Genomic DNA, 22,022 nt, shown 5'->3' with positions numbered 1-22,022 from the left:
CAAATTTTAGACCACCCCTTAGAGCAAGTTCAATAGTATAGCCAACTACTAGCTCCAATTCATCCATAGCCAATCTAGTAGTTCATTCATACAATAGTTACATACTACACTATTAATATCTAGTCCCACCTGTCATAGACACACTGCGTCTTGGAGTCCGTGCTACAGCTGGCTACAAATCTGTAGCCCACTGCTCTTCTCTCTCCTAATTTATCTTCTTAAAATATGTTTGCAGCTGGCTTATAGCCTGCTATTGTACCTGCTCTATAGCATGTTTTCATTCTAGATTAGTATGTGTTTCCTTGTGATTCATCTTCGACAACAAATGGTTCTTCCTCTTCTCCAACTGATCGACAGTGCCAGAGGCAGCGATGTTCGCCGTTTATCGTCCCACACGTGCCCTTTGAGCAACATCATCGTACATTTTTAAATTGGCAGGGCTCAGGCCTCTCGCCTCCACATGAACATAAACAAGTTTATTCCAAATCAATTAACCTATAGCTTACTACCTCCGTCCTAAAATATAGCTATTTCTAGCACAATACTTTATCCCAAAATAAAGCTATTTTTTTACCTACCTTCTCCTCTCAACCAATCACAACCATTCTTTTTCACCTACTTTCTCTTTTCAACCAATCACACACCTTCTTCAATTATTCTCACCTACTTTCTTAATACCCGTGCTAACCTCAAAAATGCTTACATTTTGGGATAGAGGAAGTAGCTTACAGAAGCAGCACATGCATTTTGTCAGAGCATATGGGCATACTATACCATGCATGCCAGAGAGTCCAACACATGATTCACGTACAGAGATGTTAACAAAGCCTTGTCAACTCGATCGTCAAGAAAAATTCAAGTAGTCTGAAAGATGCATGCTCCATTAGTACAAACGACGACGATTTCAAGTGGCGATCTAAATCGACCACCTTAATACACATGACTAAAAGGCCTGGCTAAGTCTATTTAATAGCGACCTAGGATAGATTAATTGGTGTAATTTGGTCAAGATCTAATATGGTTAGTTCTTGGTGTAAACAATCATATGTCGTCAGTTATACCCTGAAGCAGCGTTAGCTGAGTACTTAAGGGCCTGGCTAGCTAGCTAGAGGTTGCTATTATGTGTTAGGTTTTGGAGCTTTATGTTCAGGGCAAGAATGGCCGGTGAAGTAAATCAAAATTCCGAAGAATGGCCTGAAGTGCGGTATATCAACAGCCATGCTGTGTTCAAAGAATACTTGTCGAGGGTCGTGGCTGGGCTCGGCGTCCTGATTTTCACCTGGTCTACCGTTGTCCTGCTTGGTGGCTTCGTCTCCCTGCTCGACAAGAAGGACTTTTGGTGTCTCACGATGATTACCCTCTGCCAGACAAAAGAGTTAGTCCCCCTGTACCTCTTATGAATATTTTTGTTGTTTACTTGCTTATTAGCTTGGTGGCCGCCGGCCTCTACAATATGTTTACTTACTTCCTTTGTCCCCAACAGATTACAAGGATATCATCATTATAATATTTTTCTCACATAATAGCGTACATACTTTCACATCTTAATCTGAATTTCATATATTTTAAATTGTATTTTTACACCAAATATTTACTTAATAATATTTCACTTTACCCTGTGTTGAAGATATTTGTAATGGCATTTCTTAGAAACTACACTTTTTTTCTCATAATATTATTTATTTTTCATCCTAATTTAAAATATTTCCAAACTGAACTCCTTCATGAATCTTTGCTTATCAGATATTTATTTTTTAATGCGAATTTTACATGTTCCTAAATTATATTTTTATGTGGACTCTTTCTCTTAATACCATTTAATTTTAATCCGAAGTTTAGATATTTCAGAATTGTATTTCTACATGAACTCTTCTCTCAATATTAATTATTTTTAAATTTTTATACAAATTGTAGTTCTTTCTAAAATGTATTTTTACATGAACTCTTTTTTATTTTCTATTCTGAATTTTAGATATAAATTGTATATCTACGTGGACTTTTTTTTCTTTTTATCAGTTAACGTGGGAATTTTTAGATGGTGATAGTGAACGTGGGAATTGTATTATTCAAATATATCAAAATGACAACATAATTTTAAATTTTGCAATAACTTTACGAAACTACTAATGTGTAATATTCATATTGTATTTTATATACGTGTTAGTTATTAATTATTTTTAATATCAAATTATAGTTATTTGTAAATTATATATATTCCTATATGGACTCTAGACTCGTCTTTTAATATATTTTTTTAATTCTGAATTTTTAATATTTCTAATTGTATTTCTATGTGGACTCTAAACTCATCTTTCAATATTCTTTAATTTTTAATTTCAAATTTCAGTTACTACTAAATTTTATTCCTATATTGACTTTAAACTCTTCTTCCCATATTTTTCTTAATTTTGAATTTTAGTTATTTGTAAATTGTATTTTTGTACGGACTCTAAACACTACTTTTAATTTCATTATGTTTATTCTGAATTTTAGTTTTAAATTCCTATATGGACTCTATACTCTACTTCTAATATTCCTTATTTTTTATTTCCGAATTTCTAATTTTTCTTAATTGTATTTCTATATAGGCTCTATACTCTACTTCTAATATTCCTTATTTTTAATTCTGAATTTCTATTTTTTTCTTAATTGTATTTCTATATGGACTATATACTCTACTTCTAATATTCCTTATTTTTTAATTCCGAATTTCTATTATTTCCTAATTGTATTTCTATATGGACTCTATACTCTACTTCTAATATTCCTTATTTTTAATTCCGAATTTCAGTTATTTCCTATAGGTATTTCTATATGGACTATAGTCTCCTCTTCTAATATTTCTTATTTTTTAATTCCGAATTTCAGCTATTTCTAAATTGTATTTCTATATGGACTCTGCTTTTTCTTTTTCTCCGATTAATGTGAGAATTTCTAGGCCATGAGAGCGAACGTGGAGGCTCCTTTTTCTATTCCTTTAATAATATAATAGATTTTAAAAATTTATTTTACAAATAGACCCTAAAAACTTATTTCGGAAATGAATCCTTTTGCAACGTCAACGTTTCAGCACCTTAGTCTAACAACATGACGGTGCCAATGACATTGACGTCATCTCTATAGGCTTGCCGCGAAAGCTAAGTCACTTGTAGAAAAGGGACAATGTCAATGTTATTGACGTCGAGGACCTACTTGTAAAACAATTTGAAAAATGACCTATTTATAATTAAAAAGGGACCTATTTATAATAAAAAAATATGTACAAATATGTCATCGGCGCCAAAAACAATGGCGTCGCCCCCCTTACTTAATTAGCCCCCTTCATATAAGTGACCACCTACCTTTCACGAGGAGGTTAGGGGGACGTTATCAATGCTATTGGCTCTGTTATCTTGGACCAATACAATGACGATGTTGACTCGGCGAAAAGCATCCATTCCCAGAATAAGCTTTTTTAGGGATTTATTTACAAATTAAATAAGTTTTCAAAAAGAACCAAAAAGTGAAAAGTCCAGCCAAATCAAAATTCAACCGTCAACCTGTCTTTGTCGGCAAGATGTGACTTGGTGACCAGATCTACCCTCTTGTCGTCTCTACTCCCTTTGTTCTAAAATAAATCTAATCCTAAAAATGAAGGTGGTCACACATATAAATCCAATATTGGATTTATTTTAGGACAGATGGAGTTGATGCCACCTCCCTGTCATGGAGAAATGGCGTGACAGTGAAATCTTCGCAGCCATCAGATCTGGTGAGGACAGGCTAATCACTGGGTCGAGATGCAACTCGAATCCTATTCTACATGCAAAATGAATTTCGTGCAAAATTGCATATGAAAATCGCCTAATGTAGTTTATGTTTATCCGTTGACCCTCTCTCGAGAAAACTTATGAGCTGAGATCAAATATAAATTAACAACAGGGCATCCGGTGCCATTACTGGTGGAGTTATAGAGGGGTTTTCTGGAGTCACCCGCTTACTCGCTACAGCATTTAGCACACCCAAGTCGCCTCCAACTTCGACCGAGCAAAAGGCCGAGATTACGGCAGATACTCTTGCATATTCTTCACTTCGCAAGATAGAGACTGATCCGGCAGAGACTCCGGCCGAGACTCCGGCCAAGACTCCGGCCAAGATTGTGGCCGAGTGGTTGAAACACTATATACTTGACCATGGGCCCATCGTAGCGTATGCTACGTTGCAGTTGTTTCGGCTCCTTGTGTTCACCACCATTGTTGTCCCTCTGGTGTTTGTCTACACGTTGGGCATGTACATCTCCACCGCGATCTCGCTGTTCCGCCTCACACGGCGTGACTTGGGCTTCGGCATGGCCAACGCCGCCGCCGATGGCGGCGCCAACCTGCAGAAGCCGGCGTTGCGCGTCCTCTACCTGATGGCTCTTGCCCAGGGCGTGCTTTACTTCTACGGCATGACCTTCATCACAACGGGAAGGAAGATGGAGAGGAAAGTGGCCGACAAGTACAATCTCAATTATGGGGCAAAATCACCTGTTCGTGAGTACGCGGTCGAAACCATGGCTGGATGCATGAAGGACCCGTCGTTCGTCAGAGGAAGGAACATGGTCACACATGCCATTGGACTGATAGAATCTTCGTCGATCGACACTGACAATTTCATCAATGGCGTGAGGATTATCGACTCTCTCGTGCAAAGCCAGTTGCAGGGACACCATGCGCTGATGAGGCAGCTGCTCACCGGATCCGCGTCTTCTTCCCACATACTCGTCAAGCTCCTAGAGGCTGCGACCAGGTGCAGCCCAACTCAGAACAATATGACAAAGAGTGCAGCGAGGATAGTCGAATACTTCGCTGTCGACATCCACCTCAAGAAGCTGCCAGGAGGCATCGAATGCATATCAGACATGCTCGAGCTATCGACCACAGGTCCACAGCTGGAGCAGTTCAAGGACACCCTGAAGCTTGACCAGTGTATGGAGATGCTTCACTGGGGCCTGAAAATCCTCCGGATCCTCGCTGCTCACAGTGACAATTGTAGAGTCATCTGCGACACTGAAGGTCTCCTCTCAAGGATCATGGCGCCCATGAGCTCCGACCTGCTCCACCGCATCGACCACGAGGTGTGGCACTCGGTTGTAGAGGAGTCGATGCAACTGGTGGCACTTCTCGTCGTTGCTCCCGGAGTGACCGGCGTCAGGCTCCGCCGTGAGATCTCTGGCAACAAGGAGGCTGTCACCACCATGGACAGCATTCCCAAGTGTAGCAAATGCAAGCCACTGCTGCAAATCATGGCCATCAAGATCCTCAGCCAGCTAGCCTTTGATAAATCTTTATCTATGAGTACGAGCGTGGCAAGCAGAGAAGAATTAGCCAAGTATATGCTGTGCATCTTCACCGATGATAACAAGGATATGTCTGTCAGAAAATCGGCTGCTCAAGCATTGGCGATGCTCTGCGTCGAAAGCCAAAGCATTGCCGTGGTCATCCTCCAGGCAGACGGCAATGTCGTTGGTGTGCTCAAAGACATGCTTCTACACTCTAAAGAAAACGAGAGCAGAATAAGTGCAGCGGAAATCCTAGCTCACCTATATAACCACTACACCTATGACGACGAGTACCTCGGTGAATTGAACAAAGTCATCAAGGATGTGATGCCAAAGGTAATTAATCCTTGTATCAAATAGTGAACCATTGGTAATACTCTCTCCGTCCCAAAATATAAGAACCTAGGACTGGATTAGATATTTCCTATTACTACTAATCTAGATAAGTTGTTTGTGCAGATTCGTAGTACTATAAAATATCATATCTGATACTAGGTTCTTATATTTTGGAACGAAGGGAGCACATATATAGTGTGATCTGAACTCTTATCTCAATTCCTAGCCACGCACCTATATAGTCTGTCAAATTAAACTTCTGTACAAATTTATTATTTCAGGTGCTTGGAGAAATGTTTGGGTGTGGAGACATCCAAACGGCGGGAACAAAAGCAGATAAAGCTATGTTTTCACCACCCGGTAGCGTAAGTATTGAAGTCCAAGATGGAGACAATTGGCTCCGTGTAGACAGCAAATTGCTGGAGGCTTTCCTATATTTAATTACAACAGTATTTGATGTAAGCCAAGATCAAGATTTGGTCCAACTGGTTGATGTGGTTTTCCCTGGAGATGCTACCTTTACTCCCATTGGGAAGCTAAAGGAGATGGTATGCATCTACATCTTGCCAAACTATGAACTCACGGCTCACTGGCTGAGAATTGTGAAGCTAATTTTTATGATGTTCATATCGATGTTAAGACTAAGGAGCAGCAGCTACGCCAAAGAAGAGGAAAACCTGAAGGAGTTGATGGGCTATCTGTCCGAAGTTTCCATTCAGATGTACGGCGTAGATGGCGTCCTGAGCTTAGCCGATAGCAACAATGGCGCAAAACCTCCGTTGAAGACTCTCGTCTCCCTTTTTATTGAAGCGCAGGAGATTGTGGATGGACAGAAGGAAGGCATAATCTACCTCCGTGGCTCTGTAGAGGTAAACCCAATGGCGTAGGCGTATGAGCAGAGGGTTAATTAGCTTCTTGCCTTGCTGATATATCATTATCTGCATTTTGAGAAGATTTGTGTTGGATGATAACAAACCAGTCGTGTAAACTCTGTTAGTATTTTCCAGTACTGTTGTATAAATGAAAGGGAATTAAAGAAATCAAATTGCCTTTTCATCAACAAAAAAAAAAACAGAAATAGGTTAGTCACCTTTTACCCCAAAAGCTAGAAAGGCATGCACAACGATGACACAATGTGCGGAATAGAGGTGGAAAAACCAGTACTCCCACGAAAGATTTGAGTGATTTACAAAAAAGAAAAGAAAAGAAAAGAAAAAGGATTCCACGAAAAACTTCTGTTCTGCTAGTAAGAAATCCAACAACCGGGTCCCAATGTCCCATGGCACGGTTCCACGTCACATGACCTGGTGAGTGGTGACGGCAATAAGGTGCCGGCGACGAGCCTAGGCGGTAGGTGATGGGTGGAGCGCTGCACCGGCGAAGATTCGCGGAGGATTTGATCTGTAGCCTGTAGGTCGAGCACGGTATGGGGCACCGTTCTCGCAGGCCACGGGCGGAGCTCTACTTGGAGGAGGTGGGGCGACGGCGATGTGGTAGTTTCATGCGGCGCGACGGCCGCCAGGATTCGAACTCAAAACCTCTGGTTCTGATACCATATTAAGTTGCATGCACTAACCAGTTGCACCTAAAACCTAAGCTGATAAGGAAAGACGGGCAATTCACTTTTATACACTCCAACAGGGAGACCCAAGGCGTCGTTCTGAGGCCACGTTCACATTGTCGCTTCTTCTTTGGCGGTTTGAGGCCGGCCGCTGCCCGCCCCCTCTCTCCAGCGCCGGTGAGGAAGGGCGATCGAGGGAGGTGATGGTGATCGCCCGGGCTCCAGCTAGATCCGACCACTCCCCTTTTTACGGATCTGGAACTACGGTACGCCGATCAGGATCACGTCGCTCTTGCTCCTCTGGCAGCATAGCTTTATCCCTGGCGGAGAATGCCGTAGCCAATCGCTCCACCTCGGCTCCAGCAGTCCGGCTACCACACCGCCATGCGCTGTCCGTCCCATAGAAAGACCCAAAATTTCGGAAATTCTGGAAATTTCGATTCGAAAATTTGGACCGAAAACAATCAAGTACTAGCATGTATGATGTATTGTTATTGTTAAGTTCGAGCTCGCACTGGTCAACAGGTTGATGACTGTTTGACCGGATTTTGTACATACTTTCAAAATATATAACCACATATATATTGCATATTGATGGGCATTTTCAGGAACCAGTTTAGCTAGCAATGCCAATGTGCTAAGCCAGTTCATTAAATATTGATTCGTGCATGGGCCATGCAAATGCATGCATGTACTATGACGTACTGATTCACATAGCCTGAATACGTATGCATGTGTGCTCGGCTATACATATAAGCATATATGTGTGTGCACGCACTGAGCTATAGAGAGCAAGCCAACAAATTAATTAAAGTCTCACACATGCACGCGTGTGGTCGAGAGCTCCGTCGATGGCCCAGCAGACCGGCAAACCAACAAGAATGGCAGCCCAGTCTAGCTAATACATGCATGCGCATAGCCGCCCTCATCTACAAGTTGATCGAAGCAACAAACAGATCAGAAGATAAGCACGGTCAAGCTCTATCCATCCAAACAAACTGCCGGATAGTATATATCCATCGCGCGCGACTGTGCGGAGATATCGGATCACGCAGTCGTATACACGCTGGCGGCGCCGGGTCTCGCGTACGCGGCTACCGCCTATAAAAGGCACAGCTCGTCAGCCATAAGGGGGGGGGGCAGAGATGGAGAACTACAACAGAGAAGAAGGAGATCCATCTACACATATATGAAGAACACACGCAAGAGAAAACACAGGGCCTCGGCGGAAGGGCACGCCAACGTGTGCGCGGCCGGCCGGCCGAAGGCGGCGCAGCATGGCACACCAAAAGTGTGGCCCGCCGGGGGCGCCGCTCGATGCTGGAAGATCAATCTACCCGGAGACGAAGGCTGCGACAAGATCGACGCCACGCCGTCCAGGACGATTTCATCTAACATTGTCCAGTTCTTCTGTTTATCTCTTTCTCTCTCTACATGTATATTTCAGGCTTTCAGCACATATATGCATGGACAGTCATTCAACTCCCATCAATCCATCCATTGGCGGCGGCTGCGCCGAAGGCAGAACACGGAGGGAGGAAGAACACGACGGCACGAGAGAAGCCGGTGGCTGCCGGCCGGCGCATCCGACGCTCGGCGAGGGTACAGGCGGTCACCCAAGAGACGGCGCCAGGCGATCGACATTCGTCCAGCCATCCCTCTTCCTGATGAGAAGGTACAGCACGCCGGCCGGCGGCTGGACAGAATGACAGAGGAGAGAGGCAGTGCACGGTCATCTACACCAGCACGCCAGGCCTTCTCTTTCTTTCTTTTTTACAGATTGATCATGGAGTCGAGGGGGCACAGATGTAGAACCACGGCAAAAGAGAGGATCCATCCATCAACTCCTGGCATCAACAAGATCGATAGATCAACACACTTCCATCCCGAGAACACTCAACACACATAACACATCCATCCCGAAAACACTCAACACACATCTATCCATTGACGATCAACCCATCCACGGTGGCGGCGAGCGACTTCGGCCGGAGCACCGGCGTCCGGCAGGAGACGCGGCGCTCTGATCATCGGCAAGCAGAGATCAATGGCTGCTCAAGGCAAAAGAACTAATTAGATTGGTTCCTTCTTTTCTTGTTGCAGAACATGCATGCATGCGTAGGAGATGTACATATGCGGGTGCTGTTGCTGCCGTAGTAGTTGCATCCTCTGTACGTGCTCCCCGGGAAGTAATCGTATCGGCGCCACCGCCCACCGCTCATCCGAGTCGACGAGATGCTGGTTATCCCTGGAGTCGACACCGCCAATCGAGTCGCCGGTGATGCATCCACCTGAAACTGCGGCGTCGCCGAGATGCCGAGATGTCGGGCGTCCTCGCTTTGTCGGCTGCAAGTTTCACCGCGGCGGACTGACCATGTCGGAGTCGTCGTGACGCTGCTCTGCTGGGGCACGCCAGGATCGCCGGAGGCCCGGAGCCACCGTCGACTGCCAAGACTCCTGCTTCCACCACGCACAGCGTATCAAATCATGGCCGCAGCCCTTTCCCCCGACGCGGCCGATGTTCGGCGCTGCTACTGTTCTCACGACGGCGATACTATCTTCCTCACGATGGCAGCGGCGCCGCGTGCAGATGATGGTGGTTATCGATCTACATCAACAAATATCGTCGGGCTACAGATCAGATCGGCGATCGGCGGCCTCATGTACACACATCGCATGGCAGCAACACAAGCCGAAGCAAAGCAGCAGCATGCCGAGTCAACTCCATTCAGCAAATACATGGTGTGGCAACGTGGCCGACCAACCGGAGGGTGACACATCATCACCATGCTTCAGTGCCATGCATAAGAAGTTGTCAATGCGATGGCTAAACAAATCCTGTTGATTTCAAGCTTTTTCAATTCGATGCTGAGCTGTGGTTAAATGGCCGGCTGCCGTCTACATCAACCACCTCGTCGGGCATGCTAATTTGTAAGAGGTCGACATCATGCCACCCCGCCGGAGCGCGCAGAATGTCATCGGAGCAAGCATGGTTACTACTGAGCCGTGCCCGACAGAAGTCTCATTCGAACTGCCGGAATGTCGCTGAACTACCCGCATCCGCGGACGTCGTCAAGTCGCTGAGCCGCCCATGCCATCCTGATGGATCAGAGCCATCGTCAACCAGGAGATCATCTCGTCCACCGTATCGGCGACGCCCAGACGCTCGCTGTTCTATCAAGCTGCTGGTAGCACTGTCCACCGAGTGCCACCCCATCAAAGCCCGCCGTTGTGCCGGCATCATCGCACCGACGCCGAGCCCTAAAGATGCCCCTGTTGTGATCACTATTGTGTGAGGACGTCTCACTGAGACTCCACTGGCCGGCGACGCCTTCACACTCGTCGCGGTCTCTTTAGTCACCGTCAATGTCTACTCAATCATCTTCGACGGTCCTGCCACTTTCCTCACACTCATCGCCATGCCGTTCGAGGAGAAAGCCGGAGCGCCATTGCTTGGTGCCCGCACACCATCATCAAGTCCGTTCGGGAAGACTTCACCTCGTCTAGGCGGAATCGTCATCAAGTTCTTCCATGACGCCTGCACTTCGCCAAGCCGGAGTTGTCGTGCCGTCCATCCGTGACATCTCTCTCTCTACACCACATGATGAGACGCTATCTGTCTACAATGCTTTCACTTCATCACGCCAAGATGAGATGCCATCCGTCTGTTGTGCTCTCTCCTCTTAATCACGATCGATGTTGTCCGTCCGTGATTCCCTCCCTCTTCGTTGGGATCGAGATGTCGCCGCTTGTCCGTGTATTGGAGCGTCGCTAGTCTACATCAGCATAAAGTAAGAATGGTGTCATCTGTGATGCCAGGGAACCATTCATGCTTAATCTACACCAACAAATGCCCTCAACGGTTCCGCTGACGAGGCATTTACTTCTTCCAAGGTCGCCGTCGTTACCGGCGCCCTCATAGAGCCCCTTTTACGGGCTCGTTATCATATCAACTGGATCAATAGTAGACCCATCATCTAAAGGAGGTGCTAAGCCATGTTTATCCGGCTGTTGTCTGCACCGACTTCTTCATCAACATTTTCATTACAAGTCCCTGCCGTATAAGGGGCATGATGGGTCAGGAGGTGCCCAGCCATGTTTATTCCGGCTGCCATCTACACCAACCGTCTTTGTCAACTCTTCGTCACTTTGATCTCACCTAGCCAGGAGGTGCCCAGCCATGTATATTCGGCTGTCGCGTACACCAACTGATGTCATCAACTCTTCTTCCCTTTAATACTATCCCGATGTCGCTGCTGTGACTTCTCTACCGTCCAAGCTACGCGAGTTCCATGCATGCTGAAGATCAATCTATCTACACCACCACGTCGCTCAAGACTGATGAGGCGGAGCGACGAGGGCGGGCGAAGCCGACGCTAAGGCTACGTCACCAACACCGGCGCACGGACCGACGAGGCCGTGGATCGCTGCCGGCACCCACATTTACATCACCATCACAACCATGCATGTTGAATGCGAAGCAAAGACAATGAGACGACCACTAGCAGCTTAATCGGAGGTTCTCTGCAGGCCTAAACCTGCAGAGGTAATTAACCAGGAGCTTCTCGAGGCCCTGGGAATCAGAAGACCACATCGCTGATGTCAAGATTTGTCCAACGACAGGCAATGGCGCGCGCATTTTATATTATACATGGAAAATGTATGTTGTTAATTCAATTAATAAAGATCATGTGTTTCTATATCTCTTTTGTTTTATTTTGTGTACTTAGGTACACTGGCACGCCCGCACTTATTTTCTCTCTAAACATAGAGGGAGATATTTTCGTATTTTTTTGTCCTAAACAATGACACCGGTGCCCCTGCTCGCCGGAAGAGAAGTGGAGATATCATAAAATAGAAGACGATGACTAGCCGTATGTCTAGCGATAGGCACTGTCTACAGCCTAATGCCTATCATGCCTAGCAAATGAACATTGGATGTGACAACTACCTCAAAATAGATGGCATCCAATGGTACCTCTTCAAGGATACTAAAATTCCTTTTGCAACGATTGTTAGAGTACAGATTAACAAAGTACAGGCTGAACATGATTTTATTTTCGAATAAATGATGCATATGATTTACTCTGCCTGGGCTCCGTTGACAGAGCTAGGATGTTGAATTACCACTGCCATTTCAGGTGTATCCTCTCTGCCGACTCTGCGCAGGAGTTGGTCCTCTGCTTCTTTCACGAAAGAATCAAGGGTCTTTGGGTCGCTACCGCCAGCGATAACCATGAAGTTCTCAGTATCCGATATTTCTTTCGCAACCTCGGACAGTGATTCAATCAATTCCTTTGCGTCCCGTATGGCGTCGCGGCTTCCATGTTTAACAGTTAGTATTAATAAATCCGCGACAAGCTTCACTGTTTTCAGTTCGTTGGCCGTATTTAAACAACTTGATCTCTCGATCATCTTCTGGAGCTGGACCTTACCTAGAATGCTGAAGCCGCCGGCTTCACTGGTAATAGCATCGAACAGAGGAGGTAAATCTCGGGCATTCATTAAGTTGCGTGATATCGTCACACTTAGAGATAAAACTGCTGTGAGAGTTTCTCTATTCACATATTCGTCACGCGGTTTTGCAAGCACCTGCAAAAGTAAGTCTATCATCAGTATAACATGTTGACAAAAACAAAGCATATGCATGCTTCTTCTTTTTTTTTTGGTTGGTACCTTTAGCATCCCAAACTTTATACGTTCTTTGAGGTTCTGGGCACATTCATCATCGTCAGAGTGATGAATACACAAATGCTCCAGAATTTGCGCTGCGATTATACCGCACTTGGTGATTTTGTCTTCAAGCATGCCGGTGAGATCACCGATCACATCTTGTTTTGCTCGCAGGATTTTGGTGGTGTTTTCTTTGCCATGGGAACATAGCTTCGCAAGCATTTCACCAGCCAGCAAATCGACTCTGTCATCTTCAGCAGTGGTATGTTGAGTGAAGATGAGCACCAGTCTCTTGATGAAATGCTCTCTCATTGTTGCTATGGTCGAAGGTGCGTCGTCCCCACGCCGCAGTCGGCTGTAGATCTCCAGTGCTCCTTCCATGAGCAGGCAATCATCGCATCGGTCGCAGTGGACAATACTCTCCAGGCTGGTCATTGCGTCCGTGTTGCCTGAGATTTCACAGCGTACCATCTCGCCGGTGGCGCCAGGAGTAGTCACCAGATTGGCGCATCACTTGGATGGACGCGCCGATCATTTCTCTGCAGATCGGCCTCTCCGAATCACTACAAACGGAGTGGTACTTAGTGTGGTGCATGTCAGAACGTAGTGGCACCATGATCTTGGCGAGCAGGCCTTCCTTCTCAGCAATGACACGGCACCATTCCTCGTCGGAGACGAGTTTCGCAAGGAGACGAAGGCCCTCCACCATCAGCTCTTGGAAGTGTTCCAAGGCGTTGTACTCGTCACCCTTCTCATCGCCGGGGGGCTCCACCAGCGAGGCAATCGAGTGGATGCCTTGCGGGAAATTGAGCTGCTCGCGGCGGAGATCACCGGCGAGGTGTGCAAGGATCCGCGCCGCGGAGATGCTTGTTATGTAATGGTATCCCCTCGCGGGATCCAACGACTGAACCAGCTTCTGGAGCAAGTCGCCGGCGCCGGAGGGCGACCAGGCCAGGTGCTCCTTGATGAGGCTGTGTTGCTCTTCCAGCTTGGGGTTCTCAAGAAGCGCACCGAGGATGCTTGCCCCGCAGACGAAGCTCCAGCAGTTTGGAAATTCAGACTCAATCATGGTGTCCACGGCATACTTAACCAAATTCCTTCGTTTGGCGAAGGACGGGTCCTTCTCGCACCCGATCCTCGTTTCATGGATGTACCTACGCAACGATACGAATGCATAAAAATGACGCCAGTGGTGGAAGTTGTACGCCTTGGCCACGTTGTTTGTCAGCCTTGATTGCCAGAAGTCCGAGGAGAAGCGGTAGTAGGAGAGCACGCCCTGGAGGAGTACCATGGTGTAGAGCACGTCCAGCGCCGGCCGCAGGTTGTTGCTGCCGTCGCCGTAGTCGCGATGCAGCAGGCGCCAAGCGGCGAGGCCGGTGGTGATGACCAGCCCGCAAGCGTACAGCACCGCTACGGCAAGCGCGAGAGGCCCCGCTACGACGGCGAACACCAGCTGCTGTACCAGATAAGCGACAAATGCCGCCAATCTACGCAGCCACCGTGGCCAATGCTTGGGTTTTTCCTTGCTGGTCCTGCGCCCACCATCACCATCTTCATCCTTCATATTTTCAGCTCTAATATTCTTGTCATCCTTGCTGTTTTTGGGTACGTAAAAGGTATATGTAGTCGATACAAAGCCCAGGATGTACGACAACACAATTTTCTTCAGATTTTCTCTCGGAAATACAGTGGAGACCCTGAAAGAGTGAAAGGAAATTAATGCTCCCTCCATATTTTTTTTGTTTGACGTTGCTTAGCTCAAAATTAAACTAACCAATGTCATATGTTTGTGCATAGAGGTAGTATATGCATGGCGCCTTTTCCTCCCAGTGTAAATCAATTGGAATTTCTTTATTTTTGTATTGATAAACACATTAATAATCTATATTGTCTAATTCTTTTCATAAGTTATAACTTCATTATTGATACTGAGCATGGCTAGCGGTGATATTCACAATTGTAATTCCATAGCAAATTTGGTATAGGCAGCAACTCTTTGATTGTGTATATCCATATGTAGACATGGGGGCTGAATTCCTATATCAGTTATATATAAAAAGTATAATCAATAGCAAATCTAGCTATTCTAATACACGGGGCAACCCTAGTAGTGAAAAATTGAATATGCAAGACTAATTGAAAACCAAACTAACCCGATTGTCTGGACGAGGGTAATTATTGTGAAACACCAAAAATCCTTCTTCTCTAGCGCTGATACAAAACCGCCAAGGAGGATAACGGTTGTCCATAAAACCACAAGATAGCCCATCACCCTGACGGCCATCGACATGTATCCTATAAACAAAGCATAATTGTTGACAGTCTTTACTTCCTGCCACTTAGAATAGTGAATGAACCTACCCATTGTTTCTTCTCATGTGCAGAAGTTCGGAGGAGAGAAATGTAGGAAGCAAATATATAAGGGCATGAGCAATGTATATGTATGAAGCAGCCCATAAGAGTGGGTCCCACAGCAGGAGGCATCAGTTATAGCAAATCTCACAATGTTTGTAGCCTATGTGAAGATAAGGTGGGTCCCACGTGTAAATAAAATATCTCTTCTTCTCAACTTCCCCGTCTCTCCTCCGCCTCAGATCCCCAATTCGCGCGAGCAAGGTGAAACCCTACCGTCGCCGGGCGGAAATCTGGAGGAGCGGACGGCTGCCAGGAGCCGGCCAGCCACGGGAGCGACGAGCGCGTGAACTCGGCAGCCGGCGGCAAGCGCGTGGCGGCCAGACGGCCATCCGGCCGATCGCGGGAGCGGCGAGCGCGCAGCGGCCGGCCGGCTAGAGTCCCGCAAGCTAGCGCGCGGGGGACGGACGGCCACGGCAAGGCTGCAGCTTGTGACAAGAAGCTAGCAGGCACGTCTCTCAGCTGAGACGAAAGCACAGATGCAATGCAGGTTAATCATCACCTAGTTCTATATTCCTTTGGGATTTTAATGATTTGCTTGGCACTAGAGGTTATTGATGTCCTGATCTGGTTGCTGGAGGCAAGTCGTATGCATGCAGCTCGATTCATTTAGTGCAACAATAATATATGTGTTCATCTTGTGGTTGAATATCCAGTTCTGGTTGTGCTTGAGTTATTTAAAAAAAAGTAAAAGAGAACAAATCGGAGTCAAAATACAAATAGTTAAAATCTCAGTCCAAGAAACATGTAAATCTTAAATTCGGTTCCTGAATACAAACTAGCAAATTAAGATGAGAGCATGAATACAAACTAGCAAAGTACAAGATTAATAACAAACTAATAAACTAGTCAAGAGTGATAAAAGTAATAAATTCTAATGTTGTTGGCCAGCAAACTTTTGCCATATGTGTTCCATCAAATCTTGCTTGAGACGACGATGGGTTGCTCGATCACGAATCAACAAGTTTTTCTCTAGGACGTCTTCAAATCCATAGATTGGGCCATGGTGAAGCCCTGCCATTTGTGCCGAAAAATGTCCTTGCTCATATGTATTGTCATCCGGTATATCATAGGTGCCTCTTTCATCCTCAACTATCATGTTATGCAAAATTATACATGCATACATGATATCAGCCAGTTCTTCCCTTTCCCAAAGACGCGCTGGGTGACGTATGATGGCCCAACGTTTCTGTAAAACCCCAAAAGCTCGTTCCACATCTTTTCTTGCTGATTCTTGGCGTTGTGCGAACAATTTAGCTTTGTCATTCAGAGGTCTCTTGATAGATTTCACAAATGCTGCCCACTCTGGATAAATACCATCAGCTAAATAATATCCCATATTATAGTCAGACCCATTAACTGTAAACTGAACAGTAGGTGCTCTTCCTTGTAGTACCTCAGTGAACAATGGTGACTGGTCCAATACGTTAATATCATTGTTAGAACCAGCAACCCCAAAAAATGCATGCCAAATCCATATATCAGCAGAGGCAACTGCTTCTAGCATGATAGTCGATACTCCATAATCACCACGGGGGAATTGCCCTTTCCACGCAACCGGGCAATTTTCCCATTGCCAATGCATGCAATCAAGGCTACCTAACATTCTAGGGAACCCATGTGCCTCTCCAAATTGAAGTAAACGTTGAGTATCCTCTTGAGTAGGCCTCCTAAGATATTGCTGACCAAATAAATGCCTCACACCTTGAACAAAATTAATCATGCTTTCCATTGCTGTTGTTTCTGCTACTCCAAAGGTTTCATCCATAAGGTCAGCTGGTGTACCATATGCCAACATTCTGATGGCAGCCGTGCATTTCTGCAGTGGCGATAGACCCATCTTGCCAAATGCATCTCGTCTTAGACGAAAATATGGGGACCAAACACCAAGAGCTTCAACAATGCGCAAAAATAGATGCTTTCTCATGCGAAATCTCCGACGAAATTGGTCATCAGTGTACAAAGGATTGTCATAATAGTATTTAGCAAACAATCTGTTATGATCCTCTTCATGATCCCTGTTGATGTACCTGCGTGTGTAGCCCCCACGCTGAGTAGATGGTCCAGCTAGTTCTGCCTCTAGCTCTGCTTCAATCTGATCTTCAATTTCAGCCTCCATAGGGTCATTGATTTCTTCCCACATCAACTCTTCTAGATTGGAACTGGTGAGAGAATCTTCTATACGATTAGATTGTTCTTGGGAGTTGGCTGACATTTTCCTAAGTTGGTTGAGGCTGAATGGAGGGGGCAGTGAGAGGGGAGTGGTATCTTCCAAGAGGCTGAATGAAGTGGGTAGTGAGAATGTGAGTAGTGTCTTCCTCACTTCATCTCTTATATGTAGGATACATTTCCAACAGCTTGTTTGCAACAGCTATATTTTACTTTTGGCAGCATTCCAACAGCTAGTTTGCAACAGCTATTTTTTACTTTTGGCAGCATTCCAACAGCTAGTTTGTGACAACTATTTCTTCCTTTTGGCACTATTCCAACAGCTATGTTTTGCTTATCATCTATATTTCTTATTATGGTTATATGTGCAGGTATGGAGTAATAACTGAATTGCGAAGAAAATTATCCCTACATCTTGTAAGTATGGGTTTTTCTGTACTGCAATGTATTCATGAAGATTATCATGACTCATGAATGAAAAATAATATTAAGAGCAGAGATGTGCGGTAAAAAATGTGATTTCTTGCATAATACAAGTGGGGATATAGTAAAAGCTTTTACATTAGTACTAGAGCTAAATTCTGAAATTGACAAGTACATCAACAATACACAAAAATTTGCCAACTAAATTAATCGTACACTAAGCTTTTACATTAGTACTAGAGCTAAATTCTGAAAATGACAAGTACATCAGCAATACACCAAATTTGACAACTAAACTTATCATACACTAAGCACTACAGTGGAACAATAACATGCTTCTCCTTTATTCCTCAGCTAGTTCTTTAGATAATTTGTTCAACATAGCTTCATGCCTTCTCAGCTTCTCCACTAAAATTAGAGGTATCTTTTTCTTCCAGTTTAATGTATGCCTGCCACTTTTCCATCCTTATTTGTTCCCGTTTTGCCTCTGCTGATTTTGCTGTTGCCTCTGCTGATTTCAATAATGCTTCAGCTTTAATTTTCATAGCTTCGTTGTACAAAACTATGTTCTGAGATGGCTGGTTCCCCAACGGAGAAGATTGAGCTTTTCCTTTTCCTTTTCCTTTTAATCTCTCTTTTGCTTTCTTCTGTCCCTCGGGGTGTCTCTCTTTGTTTGATGATTCTTCTTCAGTCTCTTGGTTTGATGAGGATGTGTAAGCTCCTGACTCAGAAATCTTAGTCCTCTTGTTCTTGTTTTCTTCCTTTTTGATAATACTTCGCCATTTTGGTTGATCCTTGAGCTCTCTCCACATATACTCTAAGGTGAAAGGCTTCTTCTGATTTGATTGATTCTTGTACCATAGATGAGCTTTTTCCATGATCATGTCATCAGAGTGTCCACTGGTACAGGTACGTCTAACTTGAGCATAAACTCCACAAAACTTCCCAATGTCCTTCTTAACATTTCCCCAGTGTGTCTTCAATTGCTTGACTGTCCTCTTGTGGCCATTTGTAGGACGGTTGTTATTGAACTCATCAGCCACATCCTTCCAATAATACTCTCCCTTTTTGTCATTTCCATCTGTAGGATCAACCGAGTTGCTCAACCAAGCACTAATTAACCGTAAGTTCTCCTCTTCTGTCCAATTGGTGCGTGTTGCTCTCCTCACCTCTGTCTTCGCTGCTTTCACTTGACGACTCGAGATTAACTGGCGCTTCTTGTTGTCTTGCAGGGCAGGGAGTCGATGACTCCGACCCATGGAAAGAACTGTTGGGAGTGGCTCTAACTGAGGGGTGTTGCAGTGCAAATATTGCTTGGTGGTTTGCAGTTCCAAACCCCTGATTTGGTGAGTGCACCATATTTTCTTGCAAATGGAAACCTTGTAAGCTGGCTAAATTAGGTTGTGCCCAATTTCCTTGATGTGGAATACCTTGAAAGCTTGGAGGAGTACCTTGAAAGCTGGGAGGAGAATGACCATATGGTGGATAGTTGCTTGGGGAATGAAATGGATAGAAATTGTGTAAAAAATGTGGGTTGAAGCTTTGGGTAAACTGAGATTGGGGAAAATTATTGGGGAATTGTTGGGGAGGGGAGTTGTGGCTAGGCTTTTCTGCATGGTTTGGAGAGTCTTGACTGAGAAGATCTATGAATTTTTGGTTGGATGAATCCATCTCCTGATGAAATGAAGAGATACAAACTGAAATCTCTTGTTGGTCTGTTTTATAGGAGCATGGAGAAGGAGAGCCAACACCCAGCAGCAATGGCTACTTCAACGGACACCTGCTCGGCTGCTCACGCACCAGCACCAACTGCTTTAGATTTTATATTCATTTGTACACAGTGAACTGAAAAAGTATTGTATTTTATTTCCTTGTGGCCAGCCCATATAGCTAAAGACTGCTTTAGCAATTAATGCCATATGGACTACCTCCACAATGTATATTGCCTGTCCTTAGAGCTGCATTTATTGCATAATGCCCACTTTAGTGATACATTGTGGATGCCCTAACCTCACAAGCTCAGCGTTGTAGTTGTTGATAGACAACCTGGAAAATAATACACTGAGAATGAAAAAAAAAATTGACCTACTGTACACAAAGTTTTTTCAAATTAATATCTAGCCTATCAGTCTAGCTAGTTTGGACACTAAATAAGATACTACCCCTCCATTCTAAAATACAAGTGCCCAAAATACAACTAAGAGCAGATACAATAGCAGACTATTAGTTGGCTATAAAAATATTTTAAAGAGATAAAAGATAAGAGAGAAAAGCAGCTGGCTACAGACTCTAAGACGTAATGTGTGTATGACAAGTAGGACCATGTATTAATAGTATAATAAACAACTATTGTATGAATTTGCTATTAAATTACTATAGATGATTTGGAGCTAATAGTTGGCTATACTATTAAACTAGTATTACGAATTTCGATAGTACTCTCGTGTGCCCTAGGTTACTAGGTAACTAAAATATTGATTTTAGGATGTAGGAAGTAAACATATTACATTGTATTTATGTTTTTCTTTCTAGGAGTATTTTATGTATAGTTGATTTCAAACTCCAAGAAATAAAGTCGTGACATTAATTGTGGACTTGAGATTGATGGATTTATTGTAGTACCTGAAAGTTCTATTAAATGAAAGTTAGCGATTCCGTATAGTAGCCACCACCCAAATTGAACTGAAGTTGTATGTGCATATCCTAGCCAACTTGGCTGGCTCGTCCTTAATTTTGTGGCGATCGACAAGGGATTTTAAAACGGTTAACAATTCTACGGAACGATTCTTCCATTGGATGATTGGATCGTCACCAAACCTGTTTGTCACGTGTAAGGCCCTGTTCGTGCAGCTTGCTGCAGCAGCAACTGCAACTACACCAACAGTAACAGTGTGTAAAAACAATGTAGTCACTGTAGCGGCTACAGCTAGTTGCAGTGAATAGACCCTAAACCTATCTGTCCTAACTCCCAACTCCCAAGTCTCTTAGAGATTCTATATCATTAATTGTTCTTATGCTAGTGTTTACTTTGTTGTATAGTACTCCCTCCATCTTAAAATAAATCAACTTCTAGATTTTGAATTTGTCCCAAAATAAATCAACTCCTATATTCTTATCTACCATCGACTTATAAATCAAGAAATTTTATTCTTTCAATACCCCTCAACTACCTATCCACCAACATAACTTATCTATTAAATAGGGACATTTTTGTCCATTGTCCTTCTCCTTCTTTCTACCTTCGGAATCTAGGGTTTGAATATTTGTGGGACAGCGGGAGTAGTTTGTAGCTGCATCTTCAAGCAACAAGTTGGTAATTTTTCAATGAAAAAACGCAATTGTACTGTGTACTCTCTCCGTCTTAACAAAACGATATGACATATCTTATTACTACAAGAATTTGAATATATCTCTGTCTAGATTCATTGTACTAGAATGTGTCACATTTAGGTGGTGTTTAGATCTAGGGGTGTAATGTTTCGGCGTGTCACATTAGGTATTATATAATGTGCCGCATGGGGTGTTCGGGCACTAATAAAAAAACTAATTACAGAATCCGTCAGTAACCCGCGAGACGAATTTATTAAGCCTATTTAATCCGTCATTAAAAAATGTTTACTGTAGCATCACTTTGTCAAATCACGTAGCAATTAGGCTTAAAAGATTCGTCTAGCAAATTAGTCGCAATCTGTGCAATTAGTTATTTTTTAGCCTATATTTAATACTTCGTACATGTGTTCAAACGTTCGATGTGACAGGGTGAAAAATTTTAGGGTGAGATATAAATAGGGACTTAGTGTTTTTTTTTTGCGGGGAAAAACAGGAACTTTATTACTTAGCCATAGCTGTCCATAGACATAACTTCGGAAATAAAGTTACAACTTCCGTCCGGCCAAAAGTCCATAAGGGACTCACACCTGCCTTTATTAGCTAAAACATGGCTGATGTGATTACAGTTCCTGTTCACCTTCTTCAGTTTCATCTCCCTAGCCCCCTTCACCATGCCTTGGATCTCCCTGACTAAAAACTTATTCACCGATCGCAGCTTCCCTTCAGAAAGAATCAGCTGTAACGCCTCCGCACAGTCAGATTCAATGATAATCGGTAGAAGGGTCCATTGGAGAGCCAGTCCGATACCTTCCTTGC

General features: G+C 44.2%; 4 protein-coding genes across 5 annotated transcripts; 2 read left to right on the top strand and 2 right to left on the bottom strand.

The window, feature by feature from the left end:
- The first annotated feature begins 1,018 nt into the window (after positions 1 to 1,018).
- Positions 1,019 to 6,652, top strand: LOC107277104 (uncharacterized). Its single transcript, XM_015764082.3, has 3 exons — positions 1,019 to 1,375; positions 3,922 to 5,638; positions 5,920 to 6,652. The coding sequence occupies exons 1-3, from the start codon at positions 1,143 to 1,145 to the stop codon at positions 6,523 to 6,525; spliced, it is 2,556 nt and encodes an 851-aa protein (XP_015619568.3). The 5' UTR covers positions 1,019 to 1,142; the 3' UTR covers positions 6,526 to 6,652.
- Positions 6,653 to 8,315: 1,663 nt separating this feature from the next.
- LOC4352467 (uncharacterized) lies at positions 8,316 to 10,978 on the top strand. The gene is made up of 2 exons (XM_015763954.3): positions 8,316 to 8,874; positions 9,303 to 10,978. The coding sequence occupies exons 1-2, from the start codon at positions 8,389 to 8,391 to the stop codon at positions 9,354 to 9,356; spliced, it is 540 nt and encodes a 179-aa protein (XP_015619440.1). The 5' UTR covers positions 8,316 to 8,388; the 3' UTR covers positions 9,357 to 10,978.
- A 2,280-nt stretch (positions 10,979 to 13,258) lies between these two features.
- LOC107277177 (uncharacterized) lies at positions 13,259 to 15,332 on the bottom strand. Of its 2 annotated transcripts, XM_066306241.1 has the most exons (3): positions 15,234 to 15,332; positions 15,026 to 15,167; positions 13,259 to 14,569 (listed from the first exon to the last, which is right to left on the bottom strand). In XM_066306241.1, exons 1-3 carry the CDS (start codon positions 15,235 to 15,237, stop codon positions 13,330 to 13,332), a joined length of 1,386 nt encoding a protein of 461 aa, XP_066162338.1. In that variant the 5' UTR covers positions 15,238 to 15,332; the 3' UTR covers positions 13,259 to 13,329. The 2 variants fall into 2 exon arrangements, with proteins under 2 accessions (XP_066162338.1, XP_015619513.2); XM_015764027.3 differs by having other exon boundaries at positions 15,026 to 15,307.
- A 675-nt stretch (positions 15,333 to 16,007) lies between these two features.
- Positions 16,008 to 17,589, bottom strand: LOC112937408 (protein ALP1-like). The gene has a single exon (XM_026022017.2). The coding sequence runs from the start codon at positions 17,497 to 17,499 to the stop codon at positions 16,159 to 16,161; it is 1,341 nt and encodes a 446-aa protein (XP_025877802.1). The 5' UTR covers positions 17,500 to 17,589; the 3' UTR covers positions 16,008 to 16,158.
- Between the last annotated feature and the right edge of the window lie 4,433 nt (positions 17,590 to 22,022).

Source organism: Oryza sativa, chromosome 12 (genome assembly GCF_034140825.1).
Source record: "Oryza sativa Japonica Group chromosome 12, ASM3414082v1".
In the NCBI taxonomy this organism is placed as follows: Eukaryota; Viridiplantae; Streptophyta; class Magnoliopsida; order Poales; family Poaceae; genus Oryza; species Oryza sativa.
The sequence above is the reverse complement of the archived record's forward strand: the minus strand, read 5'-3'. Positions and strand labels throughout refer to the sequence as shown.

What these genes read in the sequence shown, in the direction of transcription:
- LOC107277104 (XM_015764082.3), top strand. Translation starts at nt 1,143, where the DNA reads ATGTTCAGGGCAAGAATGGCCGGTGAAGTAAATCAAAATTCCGAAGAA. An exon ending in ACCCTCTGCCAGACAAAAGA is followed by an intron (nt 1,376 to 3,921) that starts GTTAGTCCCCCT and finishes AATTAACAACAG; the next exon opens with GGCATCCGGTGCCATTACTG. An exon ending in TCAAGGATGTGATGCCAAAG is followed by an intron (nt 5,639 to 5,919) that starts GTAATTAATCCT and finishes TTATTATTTCAG; the next exon opens with GTGCTTGGAGAAATGTTTGG.
- LOC4352467 (XM_015763954.3), top strand. Translation starts at nt 8,389, where the DNA reads ATGAAGAACACACGCAAGAGAAAACACAGGGCCTCGGCGGAAGGGCAC. An exon ending in TCCCTCTTCCTGATGAGAAG is followed by an intron (nt 8,875 to 9,302) that starts GTACAGCACGCC and finishes TTCTTGTTGCAG; the next exon opens with AACATGCATGCATGCGTAGG.
- LOC107277177 (XM_015764027.3), bottom strand. Translation starts at nt 15,237, where the DNA reads ATGGGTAGGTTCATTCACTATTCTAAGTGGCAGGAAGTAAAGACTGTC. An exon ending in ACCCTCGTCCAGACAATCGG is followed by an intron (nt 14,570 to 15,025) that starts GTTAGTTTGGTT and finishes TCACTCTTTCAG; the next exon opens with GGTCTCCACTGTATTTCCGA.
- LOC112937408 (XM_026022017.2), bottom strand. Translation starts at nt 17,499, where the DNA reads ATGTCAGCCAACTCCCAAGAACAATCTAATCGTATAGAAGATTCTCTC.